At 43.3% G+C, this 17,854-nt stretch overlaps 1 protein-coding gene across 2 annotated transcripts in view; it reads left to right on the top strand.

Annotated features, from left to right (window-relative positions):
- Window positions 1–4,180: 4,180 nt before the first annotated feature.
- The window catches only part of LOC1275432 (T-box protein H15), a 52,302-nt gene continuing 38,628 nt past the window's right edge, over window positions 4,181–17,854 (top strand). Inside the window, exons 1-3 of one of the 2 annotated variants that reach the window (XM_314675.5) lie at window positions 4,181–5,137; window positions 14,556–14,758; window positions 14,833–14,963. In XM_314675.5, the coding sequence (XP_314675.5) occupies window positions 4,960–5,137; window positions 14,556–14,758; window positions 14,833–14,963 (512 nt within the window). In that variant the 5' untranslated portion in view covers window positions 4,181–4,959. The remainder of the gene's footprint in view (window positions 5,138–14,555; window positions 14,759–14,832; window positions 14,964–17,854) is intronic. The other variant, XM_061658206.1, reaches the window with a different exon arrangement.

Below are 17,854 nucleotides of genomic sequence, written 5' to 3'. Positions count from 1 at the left end.
CTTTGCGGTGTCGCGCTTGGCATCTGGGCAAACCCAGGAAGGACAGACAAGAAGAAGAAAGCACACATACACATAAACACACCGATCGGCTGACTGGAGGATGGGATTGTTAATTTGATGAAAATGGGCTTGGTAAGTTGTCACTCGGAGCCCAGTGCCTGGTTGAATGGCGGCCGCTGGCGGTCTCGGCTGCCGGAGAACTAACGAGGGCTCCACCCGTTGACAGATATTAATGGAAGTTGGCTGGGGTAGCCGTGTGCCGTGGGTAGAGGCCGATGGAACTGGATCGATACAGTGCTTAGAAACCGTTGGAACGGTACCTTTAGCTCGTGCCAACGATGAATAATACTACGCACGGAATGGCTCAATACGATGGTTGTTCTTTTTCGTAGTCGACAACTGCAGTCTTGGGCAGTGTCAGGAGAGACTAGGAAATGAGTTTTTATTTAAAGTAACATCTAATTCAAATTTAAAAAAGCTAAAAAACTAGATGCATTATTGAAAGGAGGACTACACATAAAGTGTTTCAGTGTCAGTTTCCAATGTGTTGTGCATTATTTACTACTCGCGAGTTATTTTTCAACAACTGCCATTTATTTTATTTCAGTAACAATGTGTTTTCAGTTTTCCTAAACGATTTTCAACGCGTAACAAAGCGCTGTCACACTGTATCCAGATTGAGAAGATGAATAGTGTTTTTCGGAGTTGAACCTTAAGATACAAATTGTCAAAAACTTGAGGTCCTAATATCACGAAATATTATATATATTACTAGAATAGAATACGCCTGCATGCTAAATAACTTTAGATGCATAATTACACAAGTCCTATCTCAAGGACTTTGTTGGTATTTTATCTTTAATTCTGCTGAGTAGATGTTTTTATCTCTTAGGACTCTTAATATTCTACCTCTTCTTCTTCTTCTATTTGGCGTAACGTCCTACGCAGACATGCCGGCCTTTACAGGCTTTCAAAACTTTATATACTTAATATTCAACTATCCGTCTCTTTTATGATCCTCATGGAGTTTGTTGCTTTATCATATCCTCATAAAGTTTGTTGCAAGTTATTGTATTACAAATTCAAACTCTTTTTATTAGTTTATGCGGGGGCGGTCCCGTGGTACAGTCGTCATCTCGAACGACTCAATAACATACCCGTCATGGGTTCAAACCTAAAATGGACCGTCTCCCCATAGCAAGGATTGACTCTCTGGCTGTGTGGTAATGAATTAAGTTTTGAAAGCCCGTATAGGCCTGCATGTCCACGTAGGACGTTACGCCAAATAGAAGAAGTTATTAGTTTATGCTCCAGATTACTCCGTCCGTACCTAGGCTGGATATTAAATACGACAATGTGAATAACGATGGTCAAATATTCCAAGCTTGAATTATTCTTCTGGAAATTATAGTTTTGGTTGTGTACATTTAAAATATGTATTGATATTTAAAATGATTTGATTAGAGATACTCGAAATTAAATACCTATTGTTTGAATGTTAAAAAGTATTTTTAAAGGTGCGAAATCCTATTAAAATAAAATAAATAATGATTCTTCAACTTCAAATTTAAATTGTTTATCAGTTGTTGCGCGATGATGAAGAATACCGTAATGAAAATAAAGCTTTTTTTCTTTAAGATTATTGAAGATTGAAGAATTATTTTTGAATAGATATAAACTTATTTATTTATTCCATACACTACACATGTATAGGAATAGATATTAACTTATTACTATAAAAAAACATTGTTAGTTACTATAGATTTATTAAGTTCAATGCTATTTTTCTACTCTATATTTTAAAGAATTTGGCATGTTTTGTTTTGTCGTAACAGCTTTACAACATAAGCCATTTATTTTCAAAATTCGATTATACCTAAAAAAAACTAAATCTTATATCTGTGTTAGAATTTTCCAGTGCCACCACCAACCTAACGTGCCACACGTTCGCGTTCCGAAATTTGGCGCGTAGCTACAACAGTCTTCGACCCCTTACCGCCCATCCGGTCGATCGACCACCGTTTCGCACCGTCGCGCCATCACGCTGTTTCCGCTTGATGTGGCTCGATTTTATCCCGAGAAAGCTTGTTCACTTTGGTGTTTATTTGCCAATGGTGCCTCTCTCTAAATACCATCCCCAGCTGCCGTGCCCCGTCGTAGCGTTCGGCGGCGTGTTCCCTCCACCTTTCGCCACCAAACGGATGGAACCTGTTGGGGCGCGGCAACGTTGAACCGTCCCGCACACAGGGGAAAACATACTTAACGAATGAAGAAATCAGCTACGGCGCTCGCTGAGCTAAAAAGGACGAGACGCGCCGTTAAATGTCGCCTCATCTTCGCACCTCGAAATGAGCTGCAAGCAAAGTGACAACCGGCTGACACCGTTGTACGCCGTGCGTCTGTTTTCATGGTATGTGTTTTCATTTTCGCAAAAATGTGATCATTAATATTCCCGCCCGTTTAGCACCCGTTCCTCTGCTTGGTTCTTTTGCAGAAGCTATCTTCACGTACTTTTTTGCTGTTGTTGTGTGACTAGCACCATCTAGCGACAATTTACCTCACGCTAGCGAGGTCGTTAAAAAGTGTAAAATGTCGATCGAGGCCACGCTTCGGTTACGGAATTTCGGGCACGTAGCGGTAGTAAATGAACGCCAGAATCCTTCGCTTGGAATGCGTACACACATACACACACTGAGAAATGTCCTGCTCCACCGGGGAGCGCTGGTAATGCTCGCGAAATGTGAATGTTAATTTTACGAGACGCGAAGAACACATTAAAAAACTCTGTGGCTCTCGAAAACACGGTTTGCCATCGTCGACAGAACCGTTTTCGAGGTAATAATAATGGGGTGTTGGGTGAAGCGATGGCCGCGAACGAACACGGGTTGTTGAGAAATGGTGCTGAAAAATGTGTTTGAAGCGTATTCGAAGGGGGAAAGGGTACAAGAGGGGGGGTCTAGAAAGAGGTGACTATTGGAAACGTTATCTGCTAGGAACGATGGGGTGTTATGCGAAGAAAAGCACTAAAGCACGCTATGAATATTGAAATTTATTTTAAATGTTTTCTAAGTAAGAAAAGAGTAAGAAAATGTTAGCTCTTATAGTCAGTAAACATAATCAGCCATACCGGTGAACTCGTTCGACGAGAAACATTCGTCGCTCATGAGTGGACAGGGTTGTACCACTAGGTTGACCAGTACAAAATCTATACGTTTTTCTAATTTTTGATCTAGAGGGCTATGAAATGAGTGAAAATGAGCGTCGCGGCGAACGTTCCCAGGAACGAACGAGTTCGCCGGTACGGCTGAATATAAAACAAAAAAACGAATGATAAAAATTTATAAATAACACAAAAATAAAAGAAATAAAGGGTAAAAGTGAAATAATTGAAAAGTGAAGTGTCAAAATGATATAATAAAATCACTAGTGATATATTTTGAATAAAAATTTCTAATTTAAAGCATCATTCATCAGCTTGAAGCAATACAAAAGCAAATTAAGATTGCAATCCGGGTGTCAAACTTAAGGCGCTCACCAGTGTAAGCGAACGAGCAGGTGAGTGGTGAGAAGTGAGACTGAACTCACGCGTCTCACAGCAGTGTGAGATCAGAACTCACACACGCGAGAGAGTAAGTGAGCGCATTCTTCCACGCAGTAGGCGGAGCTATGAGCTAGCCCTTCTCGTTTGTTTTATTGCGTGGAACACGAGAATGCAATTTTCATCCCACAAGGAATAGAAAAAAAAACACAAGAAGAAAACAAGAAAATCTCACTATCTTGAAATAAGTGTTTTGCTTTGTCGGGGCCCTTCCCAACCGTGCAGCTGCGTGGTTGTGTGCGTGTGTAAAGCCATGTCAGCGCTGTCCGTTGCGCTACCCTACCGAACGAAATATGCTCCCCTTATTTAGGATTGGGGGGTAGCTTTGAATGGACACTACCACCAGCGCACGTCAATCCACAGCCCACACACACGCACACGACTTGGAAAAGCAACATTGCTCGGAGCAGTTTCTGCAGTGAGAAGAAATACAGCAGCAGCAGACAAAAAAAAAAGAAAAAGCAAAGAAACCAAACTCACCAGTCCCCCCCCACGGAGGGCAAAATTGTTTGTGTATGGTTTGCGCTTCGTTGTCGCTGGGGCCGTTTTGCTGGTTGCTCTCCTCGCACGGTACGCGAACGCGAAGAGCGCACCCTGCGAATGGCGGCCATGATATGCATTCTCCCTTTGCAGTTTGCTTGCTACCGGCGCACACGTAAGCACACGTACGCAGCGAACGTACCCGTATCCGCGAAAAAGGTATCCGCGAAGCAAAAACTACAACGGTGCGGAGTACGTACGAGCTAGACGCGCGCGCGTGTGTATTATTTTACCCTGTCTTGGGGCAGTTTGCCGTTTGCGTATGCTTTTAAGGGTGTGTGGTTGTTTTTATTTCTCCGTTGTTTTGGTACCGAATATTTCACACATTCAGCGTCGCAAGCGTCAAAAGTAGAGCAATTTTTTTGTTCGACATCTCTGCTGATTTTCGGTTGCGTGAACATATAAACAGAAAATAAATAAATAAAATCCGGTTTGGCAGCGATTATCAGTGTGGGCAGGCGGAGTGGTGACCGCGCTCGAAAAGTTCCATTAATATTTGACCCCTCCCCCCCTCCCGCTAAAGTTCTCCAAAAGGAAAATGGCTCGCGGATGTGTTGAAACGATTGGCTTTGGCGCTATCGAGTGGTTCGGTTTCTATCGGTGATGCTTTGCTGTGCTCTATTGAATTTTTCGCTGTTTGAAGTAGAAAACATACCGAGAGGTGATTGTTCGTTCTTGTGTTGAGTTAGAGGTTTGGAAATAAATAAAGAAAAATATTCAGTTCCCGCCTGTTGACGCGTCGAGTGGTGCAGAAGTGAATAGTGAAGAATTGTGGTGTCTGAAGTTCTGGGGGTAGAAGGAAGAAACAAAACAGAAAAAACATGTTGCTAGGAACGCAAACACACGCAGGAGCGGCTACGGTGGCAGCGGCTGCAGCTGCAGCAGCAGCAGCACTGGTTGCATCGAAAACAGGAAGCAGTGGGACAGATTTTTCAATCGCCGCCATTATGGCACGCGGTGGCAACAGCTCGAGCCGGGAGCCATCGGAGCGAAGCAGCAGTAAGTTGATCGGGGAGCGGGCGGTCGCACCAAAAGTGCGTCTCAAATGACTTACAGAGGTTTTAGGTTTTAATTGGAGAGAATGTGACGAAGATGCTTTATCATACTAACAACTAGCATTTTCAATTAATTATGATTTTCTAAGGATTTTTGTCAGTATTTTTCTTAATGATAGAGGTCGTAGTGAACGAAGGGCTAGGCCTTCAGCTATGGTTTACTGTTGAAGGCTCAAAATGTAGTTGCGTTACAGCTTTCTCGTTTGTTTCCTGACCAGCAAACCATACGCAACATTGGTTGTGCACGTTGATTGAAGGCAACCGAATCGAACCGTAGTGAAACATTGTTTGAAATTGGCACGGATTTGCTGCGAACAGACAAACATGTTGTACGCTAATATGAAGTGAGCATGTAACGAACACAGGGAAGTAATGCTTAACATAAGTTATACACAATTATACTAATTTCAAACAAACAAAATTTGGAAAATTTGCGTTGAATTCATTCAATATACTAAACAAATTTATGGTTTTTATTGGAATTTACCGATGTTTAACTAAAAACTTCCATTTCACCCAAAACGAGCAAAAAAAAAAAAAAACAATCTAAAGAGAAAATTTAACATTCAACTTTGTCATCATGCTGCATCACGCAATCACTAGCCCGTGAAGAGCGTATTTGTTTAACGCTAGTCACCCCACAAACATTAGTTTTTAACTCTTTTCGGCATAGGAAAGACACACACACATATACACACAGCAGAATAAAATCCAATTTGGAGCAATCATCACACAACTCGACACCGAAATGAGTTGTGGCGTACGGTCGTTCAAGGGGGAGTGAAACAAAAAAACGGTTAAGCTTATGCAACTCCAAAGCATGTGTAACCGTTAGGGCATCTGAAGAGATCAAACGAGACAAGAGATCAAAGGGAAATGGTGGTTGAATGGGGTTTTGAAAAACATGTCGGATGTGTTGTTAATGGCTGTTCGATTTGATTTGTATTAAAATGAAGACATAAACCTTGTTTTTTTCTGATTTATAATTTATTTTATACATATTATGATGTAAGCACAAATGAAATTTCAAGTTTTTGTTGATTTAAGTTAATCAGTTCTTTTTGTCCAAAAGAATGAGAGATAATGATTAAAGGCATAATGGGTAAGGATATTGATTTAAAAGTAGTATTCAAATATGGAACTATTCATAAAAGTAGCATTAATTGAGCCTAAACTATTGAAAATCCCATTCTGAGAAAAGCATCATTTTCATGTAATTGATAGGAAATATTTGAATAAAAAAAAACGATTTTCTTCAATTTAGCTTTAGCAAGAGCTCCATAATATACCACCGTTTTTTAGGCCATTGCCTTCTTGAGTTTTGGTAAGCTTTGTCCTTAAAACAACTTCTTTACCATTATTCTTTTCCTCCCTGACATCATATACAATGTAATATTGATGCATTTTCCGTCACACGTCAGCAATTGCACAACTTCACTGCATTAACACACCATGTACTCTCGCCACGCTCCTTTACGCTAATCGGAACAAATAGTGCTCATCCTAATGCGCTAATCTCGATGCACTGCAGCCTATGGGTACATCATGAACGGGGTAAAATGACGCCAACAATTTACACACCCTAATGATATGTTTGCTACCGAGCACAGGGGTAGTTTTGTAGTAGCAATCGATGCCTCGATATCACAGATCGCCTGATCGCGATAGCCACCACTATGTCACGATGTGTGCTGGTGTTTTGTAACGTTCAATGGTTGTAATTATTTCTTCCACATTGAAAGCCGCCGAGGGCCTGTTTGCTTTTGGGTACTTGTTCTGAAAGCAAATGCGTTGCGTTTGAACTTACCTTAGACGTTCAGTGTATAGAGAATATTCATTTTAAAATGGCTGAAGTAAGCAATGCAGAAGCATGCGAGGAACACAATCGTTTGGCATTGGTAAATGAGCATTAGTTGTCCAAACGACGCAATTCGCAATGCTTGAAAGAGCGTCCAACACAGAACAGGGTGAGTAAGAGGAAGCAATTTAGGAAAGCTTCCTGTTTGCAAAAGGGAAGCACTAAAAAACAAAATAATAAAAACACGAGTATGAATTATAACCATTGAAAAACACGTTGAGAGGAGCGTCGGCATACTTTTCAAGACGAAGTTCATGGTGATGGGAATAATTTTCAGACAATCTGTACATCAAAACCACAAGCACCGAAATGCTGTGAAGGTATGCTGCTTTCAAGCTGAGAATGTCTTGCCTTACCTTTGTGCAGTTTGGCTTGGCTCGACGACGCTGTTTCATGCAAAGCAGCGCAATATATTTTACCTTTTACCCCGTTGTCTTAATGGAGTAATGGAAGTTTCTGTTTGTGGCTACTGTTTGTGCAGAACCATTCTCACACTGAAGATACCGATTTTACTGCACAGAGGGAGAGAGAGAGAGAGAGAGTTAAACGCTCCCCTATCCGTGTCATAAAGCGAGATGCCTGCCGGGTTCGGCTGCGCGATTGAATGAGATCATGATTTACGGTCAGCCTGGCAGCCCTCTGTCTGCCGCATAATGGCGACAGCAGAAACTGGGTGAAAATGAGCTGCTCATGTTTCTCATCACCATGTCATGTGCAGGAAAGTGGTTGGGTGTTGCTGCTGCTGGCCTTTTTGGTTGACGGGTTGATTTGTGTGTGCTGCTATTTGTACACTGCTGGCGATATGGGGTTGTTGTTGTTTTTGTTTTCATTTTGGGGATGGTTATCATTTCGCTGTGATGCGTTGATTTGCAGACGCGAATTTTCCGGGACCATTGTTTTGCTCGGCGGTGGTTTCTATTTCTCATGATGAAAGGGGGTATTGAAAGTGGTGTAAGATTATGTGCAAGTTTTCTCTCTATATTACAGTTGCATCCGTTGTATCAATACGATATGTAGATCCTTTGGGTGCCACAGACTTTGAACAAATCCTAAGCTCTTGGTCCTCAGGGTTGTCGAATTCAAGATTCTCTGAAGTTGTCGAATTATTCTTAAGAAAGGTACTCACAATTCCTTTTTGTTTAGATCTCAGCCGTACAAAACTTCTCAGGAAACAGGTATTTACCATGTTGAAAATACTTCAATCAACCTTCTCGTTGGACACTTGAGTGGGGCCTAAATTAGTGTGGCAGGTTAAGGCTTCTATTTTTTATCTGGTTTATCTAACAAATATATTTTAGGGTCTATGAATATCAAACACAGACAAATCCAATCCAAATTATGTAATAATTGTACATCGGTGAGGTATATCAATATACATAACGAGTTTTTGAAGACATATACGACCTATGTGTGGTTTTTAGTGAAGATATGTGAAGTCACCAGTTAAAATATGCAATCAAATTATAAAAAAAGTCATTTTGAAAAGGAATATAAGTCAAACATCTAGACAATCATGCTTGTGACCTTGTTTCGAGAACTTTTAAAGAATAGGTGACTTCTATCTATTATAATTTAACAATACCATTTAAGGTACACTATGTGATTTGATGAAACTATTAAATTAACATCCTGTGGCAGTTTCTTGTTTGTGCAATTGCTCTCACCTTGTTTGATTATTCAAGACGAGCATTCTTTATCATTAGGTTTATAGTTTTTGAAGGATGATTTGTATAATTGATTAATATCTGGAAGTAGTATTCATGACATAAAATGTTTTAAAATTAATTAGCAGAATAATAGGTTAAACTTACATATTGCTTTGCATACAAAATTACAGTAAGCATCGTCTGCTGATGATTCGTATGGGGAAGTTGATAACGACAAATATTTGATTAAAAAATAGAAGATTTTAGTCGCAAAACTGCTGTATACTAGAGCCAAGAACACAATTTGAACCTTGTATTAAATTGATGCATCAAATACTAAACTTTATTATGTAAAGGTTGGTTTGATTCAAACATTAAATGACTGTTTAAAAAGAAGATTTGTTGTGTGGAAAGAATCAATTCAAAACAAAACTCTTGTCAAAACCAGAACCTACCAAATTCAAATAGAAAAAGGAAGCTGTTGTGATTCATCTACAAGCAACTTTGTGTGTTTTGAAAAGCTTTAAATAAATGCATGCCCCAACTACTGACCGATCCACCATTCGGTATCCACACCAATTTCACTCCGGTCTCTGCCGAAAATAATAAAATTGTATTCTCTGTTAACAAGCTTCTGCCTACACACCGGAGCGGGCAATAAACCATCCACCATTCCGTTTCCGATTGATGACGGATTTCGTCTGCGCCGGTGAGCGGATCATAAAACAGCTACCATCCTCCATGGCACGAAATGAACAAGCGGGCGAAATCGTACGTGGGCGAGCAGAGGGAGCTACGTTTTCTTGGAGCGTTCTTGCGTTTTTGTTGCTGTGTTGTTGGCAAATTATGCAGAAAAGTATCTATCAACTATTCATCACCAGATGCGATCGATGTCGCCGTAAGGGTCGTGGTTGTGGTTTCGGGTGGCCGTGTTTGGGGTGTGCGTGTGTTTTTTTTTTATTTCCCTTTTTTCCTCTTCGATTCCTCCAAAAACCGTTTAACGTATCCAACTTGTCACCTTCCGTTGTGGGTTCCTCGTCTACCAATGGCGGCGGCCTGCGTTCACGTGAAATGTGAAACGTGAGTCAATCTTACAGCTTCCCCAAAAACGCACTGTTCCGACGAATGTTCGTCATTTCCTTGCAGGGGCCACCACTTTCGGCAGCCTAGGTCTGGTACTAGATTTCATCGTGCTCTGTGTTCGGTTCGGCTGCTTCCTTCTCCCGAAAACTTCACTTTGATAGTGATGGTGGTTGTGTTGTTGTTGTTGCTTCATTCGTCTCCGCCGCCGTTGATAATTTACGACAGAAGCCCGGAGTTAATCCGTTAGTTGTCATAAATTTCCGGCCACCATCCGTGACGATGCCGGCGAGGCGTTCGTTTTCTATTTCGTAAGCCGAAATATGCGCCCGCCGTCCGTGGATTGAATTCTGCGATGACGCGTTGATGTCACGCGTGGGATAAAATGTGTCCCCGCGTGTGCGCTACGTCTTAAACTGCTGCTCGAAACCGGGGGAGGGGAAGTGTCGGGGAGATTAATAACCGATCGTGTACGCTTTTGCGCCAGCTACCTTACAAAGCGACGGGGTTGATATTTTGCTGACGAAAAGCTTCCCCTTTCCCAGCTTGCCGAGTATCCCCCAAGAAAGAGTAAGAGAGAGAGAGAGAGGGAGATTGTTTTCCATTAGCTAAGACAACAAGACCTTTCATTGGGTGGAAAGATAAGACGCTGACGGGTGCAGTAGTAGTAGTAGTAGTGGTAGTTTCGTGAATATGCGCCCCGGATGGGCTGGTGGTTGGTGGATGGCAGGATAATTTAGATGCGAAGTATGAAGTGGGTTGGCACGCAAAAAAAGGCATTGGCGCTCGTTGTTTGGCGTATGGTTTGCGTGCGCCCGTGTGTCTGCTGCCGCTAGATGCATGTTGAGCCGTTTTGTGCGTGCTGATGGTTCGGTGCAACAAATGCATAAATTAATTTAAAATAGATTATCGCCTTCATTAGTGCGTCAGACAGTAATTAGGGTTGATAGTGCTCGGTACCGTGCCAAGCAGTGAACACTGGCGTAAGTTCACAGTGAAGGAGCGCGAGAGTGTGTGCGCATCCGAAATGGGATTTGCGTTGGTTGGGTGGATAGGAAAGGAAAGGACGGGATATTGGATCATGTCTGGGGACTTTGAGGGTTTGTACAAACGGCTGTATATACGTGAATTACATTAAAATTGAGTTTTTAAAATTGATGAAAAATATAACGTATTTTCTGAATGCTGGAAAATACAATTTATCGACTGACATAATATCACTTATGTACGGATTATCTCATAGTACAGTTTTTGGATTTATGTACAAGTTCTTATGAAATTCAATCAGATTTCTTTTCTTGGCAAATTATAGTTTCACAAAAATTAGGGAATCAATGTTTATTTGTAGTAAACAAAAGTGTCTATGTGCAGAGAGCTTTAGCTTTAAAATTATAATGTCTTATTGCTTTCCTATACGTTTCTTTTTCTCACAACTAAACGATTTTACACAAACAATTATATAGTCAAAGCTCTTTTAAAGATTTTTGCATAAACCATTTTCAACCAAAGTTTTGTATTTTGTGTGTCATATTTATTGAACTTGAATATCCAACTTCTGCAAGTTTACAAACTATAATTTACACTTCACAACTAAAATAGAGAAAATGTTAAGACTTACACATCACAACTTAAAAGGTGAGGGAAAGGAGCCACACTTAGATCTTAGATCATCTTCATCTTGTTTGTGGTGAAATTACAAAGGACATTATTACCTAAACACCAGGAAAGTCAATTGACGTAAAGGGATTGCTGGATCTGAAAATTGTTGATTAAATTTCAGTGTTCAATAGTGACTTAGGTCTTAAATCAACATTTAGCGCATGACACAAGAATTCTTTATTCTTCAGTTTTTGTATCATATCAAAGAGTATTTTTGTTTAGATTAATAAGAGCATGCTTCCTGTGCTTAAAGGATACGCTATGGATTGTATTTATTGAAAAATTTCTGTAAACACTTAAACTATCCTTAGAATAATAAAATCAAATGTTTGTTACGGACATCTAAAGGCATTAACAACTGGCATGAAGCTTGTTCATAATTCATAAAACTTCACCCACTTCAAAAGCAATGTTTAATTAGAGTTTGTGGTTTTGTTTCGGACCTCGCGTCACAAAATTTTCATCAGCAAATCGATCCACACCACAAATCGATGAGGTTATTTTAAATGTTTACTCAGTCACGGTTGCCGCTGTCCCTTGCAGCAATATGGTTAAGTTAATTCAACCTGCGAGTACGTGCACCAAGCAAAGCAGGGGAAAAAAGAGAGAAGGAAGGGAATGTGGCGTGGCAGTAGCCATCAGGAAAATCAACATAAACACATCGAGTTGTTGGCAGCTCGACGCTAGGAGGTTCGATTAATTGCAACCACCGTGTCACCCGGGCAACGGCAGCACCGAAACCTGTCGAGTTGTCTAATAATTTTCTATTACACGTTTACCGCTACCAGTTGTGTGTGCGTGTGTGTGTTTTGTGGTGGAAGAGACGAAGAAGAGGGAACTACTAATTCCCATCAAACCCAGGTGAGAGATTTTGCGGTGCGGCCAGGGCGGTGCACGCGCGACTCGATCGTATGGTAATTATGGTTTCGGTCGCATCAGGATCAGGCCACCCAAAAACCGGTCCGCTACGCGGTGCGTATTACCACCCTTCGCTGCGTGGTGGTCGAAAGCGAAAAAACAACACGAGCGAGAAGGTAGAAAATTGGAAATTGGAATTGGACTGTGCTCACCTCGGCATTACCAACCTCGGTTTCCCAACTCGTCACAGTCGCAGTCCGTGTTTGTCCGCGTTGATTGAATGACAGCTCGTTTTGGGGTTTTTCGGGCGCAGTGGCGATATGCGAAGAGCGACATGCGGAGTGTGGTGGCCATAACGGTGGCCATAATCCTCCCCCTAACCTGTCGTCTCCCAGTGTCGCGTTTTTGTCGTCTGTCGATCCCGTCCCAAACAGGCTCGTCCATCTGTTGTTGGCGCTGTGCTGTGTGGTCTGTACGGAGACAGCCCGGGCGAAAAAAAAGCGTTAAAAATAGCTGCGTACCACAGCGCGCACGCACACTCGCACGCATTTGTGGTCCTTCTGGGACCCGATTAATACCTCACGGGTAAGTGAAGCGGCAGATCCGCTGGCAGCACTGTTATTATCTATCAAGCAGGTTATTATTTTATCATTATCCATGTGTGTTACTATTGCTCACTTCCTTTTCCCTCACCGAAAGGGCCTCGGAGCGTGGCTAAAAAGGACACCAAAGGTCGGGCCACAATCGATCAGCAACCATTACAGGGGTTGAAGTTTGATGGAAGGTGAGACGTGGAAAGGGATCTTTTTTTTCATTCACAGTGCGTGCATGTCACTAGCCGTCCTTTATGATTTTGTGTCTAATTTTGATAAATTGTATAATTAAAGGGTAATTTCCCCATTCCGATCGCGGATTGCGGTGCAGGGCAGGGAGGCTGGGAAACGGGACGGACCCGCTGCCGGAACAGCCAGCACTTAGGCAAGCGATAATGGTAAGAAGCATCCTTACCACAAGCGGTTGTTGAGGTTATTTATGAAGGGGTTTCCGGAAGGACAGAAATCAGAATTTTTAAGGAACGAACTCGTTCTTACCGTTCGGGCTGGGATGCATTCTTCTCAAACAGCTGACGCTATTTAGCTTTTAAAGAGGCTCAAGCAGTTCTTGGGGTACTTGCAGGTAATGGTGTAAAGGACTATGAGGAAAAGTAGTAATAAACCATGCTTGATTATTGGTATTTTGTAAGCAAAAGGGTTGATCAAACGTCTCATTAGCTGCGCTTGGTTTAAATGGAACCGTTTAGCGAGCAAAAAACTGCTCAAATACGTTTAACAGCGTTTTGAAATTAAACATAGATTTCCGCACGATTTTAAGTTTAATAGATGCGATAATAAGGCATCTAGAATAGGAACCATTTTGCTCCACCATTAACCAGCACACTTAATAGAGCAATCGAGCGAAGGGAAAAGTGTAACGATGTAGGGAAATGTATTCTGTAGGGGAAAATATCGTATCTTACAAAAACACATTGCCCTGCTAACCTTATCGCCTCGCGAGACAAATGGTGATCCTCAAAAAAAGAAGCGCCCTGTTATGCATTAAACAAAGTTTGGTGAGCTTTACTGTTTCTCCCCACCGAACGATTGGAAAGTACACAGTTTTTCCAGTCCCTTTGAGATACGGCAAGGCGAACCCCATAAATCATTCAGTATGGCTCGATGATTTACTGCCCTCGGGTTTGCTGTCTGTGCCGTTCGACGCGAAGGAAAATAATTCCTTATCGTACTTCCTTTGCCCGCTGGTGCGAGAGAGGCAAAGTTTTTCATCCAATCTGCGAAAGAAAGGTATAAGGTAGATGAAGAGCGAAGAAAATGCTCTGGACGCACGGCCGGATGTCTGTGTGGCGCACCGAAAGCGGGAACAGCTCATTAGAATATAGAGAGAACGAGCGCTCGCTCGGCTTGTGTGTGCCGGCATGTATGAAAGTAGCAAACCGCACCAGCGAAGCGAGTTTGTTTCACGGTTAATTAAGATGCAAATTTAATTAGCTCCAACTTACAATTGCGCACCGATGGCACACACACACACACAATTAGCAGGGCCTAGACCAGTGGAGGGTGTGAAAATGAGAAGGTGTAGATAACGTTTGCATCTTCAAAACAAACAGTTTGGGAGATGATTTATCTACAGCGAACAAGCATCTGATAAGTGCACAATGAAGTTGTTTTTTTTCAACACAGAAACGGGATTTTTGTTTTTTCTAGGTCCACTTTCGGTTGGAGATCGATTCCCCGAACCAGATGACGATGTCGATGTTGATGTGGAGCAGTGTAGTGATTCGGAGGCACCGGTCAGCTCGAATCGAACGTCGAACAAGAATCGTTCCTCGCGAACGGGCGCTACATCACCGACGCGTACTACTGGCACTCCATCGGACGAGGAGCGGCTTACTCCAGAACCGGCACAGGTAATTATAAACATCAAACAAAAAACTACGAAACGTCCATTACTACAACGTTTTTTTCCAATTTCTCTCCATAGTCCAAATCAACGATCGTTGGGTCTTGCAACTGTGACGAGATGCGCCCGATACAGTGTCACCTGGAGACGAAGGAGCTGTGGGATAAGTTTCACGATCTTGGTACCGAGATGATCATCACCAAGACGGGCCGGTAAGTTGATGATCTCTCTCTCTCTCTCTCTTTCTTCCCACAAACACATATTCTTTGTTAGAGGGAGCTGTCCTCCATGACATGCACTCAGCACTGACAGTTTGACGGTGTCACAGCACACTGACCTAGAGAGGGCGCTACCGACCCTGGCTACCGAGCACTTTTGACAGCTATGTCAATCACATAGTATGTATGGCGGTCTGTTTGACGTTGTCGGCCCCTCCCCCCCATCCGGCAGCTCACATCTGTCAACAGTGTAGTAGTGAAAAAAAGAAAAGAAAATGGCTGACAAATGTTACATCGAACAAGCTGGCACAAGTGGCAGAAAAGCTAGCACAGCTGGATAGACCATGTGTGGAGTAATACAGCCGCCGCTACTGCAAAACGGTCACACTGTACCCTGTGACCTGTGTGTGTGTGTGTGCCTGTGTGAGTAAATATGCGGCAACGCAAGCACCCAGTAATTGCGGCCAAATGAGTTTGTAATCGGTGGGCAATTAGCACACCCGGCCAGCGCCTAGGATCGGTTTCGGGGTGATCCGCGCCTGAGCGTATGCGTGCGGGAGGGGTACGATGAGACACGTGTCACGAGGTACCGGTCGAGGTCTGAGTACGGAGATGGTGTGTGCTTGATAGGTAGTGCGAGGGCTTGGGTTATTTACAGGCAGGCGTAACAGATTGCGAGAAGCTGAAGTATGAGACACTAATTTTGTAGGCTATTTTGACCAGTCATTTTCAGCCACTGAGAGGCGACATCATGACGTGACTTAGAGGCGTTGTGTAGGCTCAATGCGCGCGTAGAAAGATCACAGTGATCAACCACTCATTTGTGGATCAATGATAGTGTAGAATTATTCAATATTTATGTCGCAAATGTATGCTTTTTCATTTCTGTATGTGTGAATAGGACACAAACCCTTGTGAATGCGTACAGAGCGAAGTGCCCCAGAGGTTCCAAGAGGTGGGCTACGTTTAACGATCCTTCTTAAAGAGATCATGAACTTCCACCAGGCAACAAGAGCATTGTACTGGTTTTATCACCACAACGTACGCAAGGTCAGAGACATCAACGCTACACGGTCAAGAATTATGTCTTGGATCGCTGTAAGTCCACCGTTCTCATTGAAGCGACCCCCAACGCTACAGTCACATCCGTCAGAGAGAAGCACAATCCGCTCGAATGCCCCGGTGTGTAAAAGCGCTTTCCTGTCCCGCTGATCGGTCCCGCGACTTCTCACGCCAGGGTTCGAATTTTCTCAACCGGCTTTGCATGCGCGATGTTTTTTATTGCTTTACGAGCACGAGAGCATGTCAGGTACGTTGCGCGGGGTCCAGCAGATCAACACACGGCTATGGCTTGTCACGATGTACCGGGGTGGCCAGGCCTTGGCTCTGCAGCTCACCAGCTGGGTTGCAAACAAGCGACAGCTTCACACAGCCATCCCCGGGCTGTAAGCTCGTTACCGGTGTTCCGCCCCGTGAGCCGGTTGTTAGGAGGTGTGAAAAACAACGAACCATTCGATCGAACATCGCCCCGCAGCCGGGAAGATCACGGATCATAATCAGGTTCAGGTTTGCGAGCCGGGTTAGGTAAGGTCCCAATCGAAGCAGAGGAACACGGGCCCAAAACCTTGGCCTTGGCCGATCGGGTGATCGGGTCTGTTTTTACAACTTTTCGTCGCCGCAATAAAGCAATAAAATCGCTAATCCAGCCGATGAAAGTGATAAATTTTCACGATGTCAATGCCAATGGCTCATGATGATGCTGATGATGATGACGCTGGATGAGAGGAACCTGCCATGCAATACCGGGTCGCTACATCCGATCCGGAGGGGTTTAAACAGGTTTATCGTTAGTTAGCGGATGCACAACAACACTTTGGTCACCTTTGGCTTTGGGACACACACACACACACACACACACACACACACACACACACTACCTGGAACCCAGAAGGAAACAAAGCGAATCCAACTCCATAGTGTCCTCGCCGTTGGGGGAGTCAGCATGACCACACACACACATACACGCGCGAAGGGGTGCCATAGAAATTCCTTAACACGGGTTTACCGGGGGGTCGTTTCAATTTCTTCGAATAAAATCATAATTTACGGTTCCCGCTTGATTGCCTGCACTGCCCTTGTTATACTCTTTCTCTCTGGTGGACCTCTTTGCCTGTCAGCGGCTGTCGGCTGCCGAGGCCTGCCGTTTCGCGAGTACACTCACGCTTGCCCAAAGGAACGCTGCCTCCCCAGGCGGAAGGTATTGTCGTTCAGCACACAGGGGGAGACGTCGAAAACATCGACCACGGCGTGAAATAAATCAATAAGCATAAAGCAGCAGCAGCAGCAGCAGCAGCACCAGCGAGATTTATGCCGATAGAGTTTCCCCGTTTTGATTTGGTCGGGTGTGTTTGGCGTTGCTTTATTATTTGTATCTCACACTCAAGCCAGTGTCCATCCCGGTTTCGCCAAACAGCCCACAGGGCTTCCTGGAGCGGCTGTGGGGCCGTTGTTATGCGCGACCACGGTAAAGTCGCTCTTTAGCACCACGAGCATCGTGAAGTCGCTTTTTATGAGTTTAACACGTTCTAGTTTATTGGTTTTGGTTCGGCTTAGCGATGAGCGCTTCGTTTGGGACGCTTTGTACGGAAGGTTTGGAAAGGGAGGGAGGGGGCTCCCTTTGTCGTGTCGTTGTCTCATTTCAAAATCAGGTTGAAGGTATTTACTGCATGTCACCGATCCGGGATGATTTTATTACATACTTCAATCGTCACCGTGCTCGGTACAGGTCGTAAGGTGGAGTTTGCTCGTGTTGTGGAGCAGTCATGAGAACTGGGAATTTATTGGCTGTGAACGTCAATGCTGTACAATGGGTAAGCTTTCTTATA

The sequence above is a fragment of the Anopheles gambiae genome, chromosome 3 (genome assembly GCF_943734735.2).
Source record: "Anopheles gambiae chromosome 3, idAnoGambNW_F1_1, whole genome shotgun sequence".
NCBI classification, from domain to species: Eukaryota; Metazoa; Arthropoda; class Insecta; order Diptera; family Culicidae; genus Anopheles; species Anopheles gambiae.
Note: the sequence above shows the minus strand (reverse complement) of the source record. Positions and strands in the feature narration are given on the sequence as shown.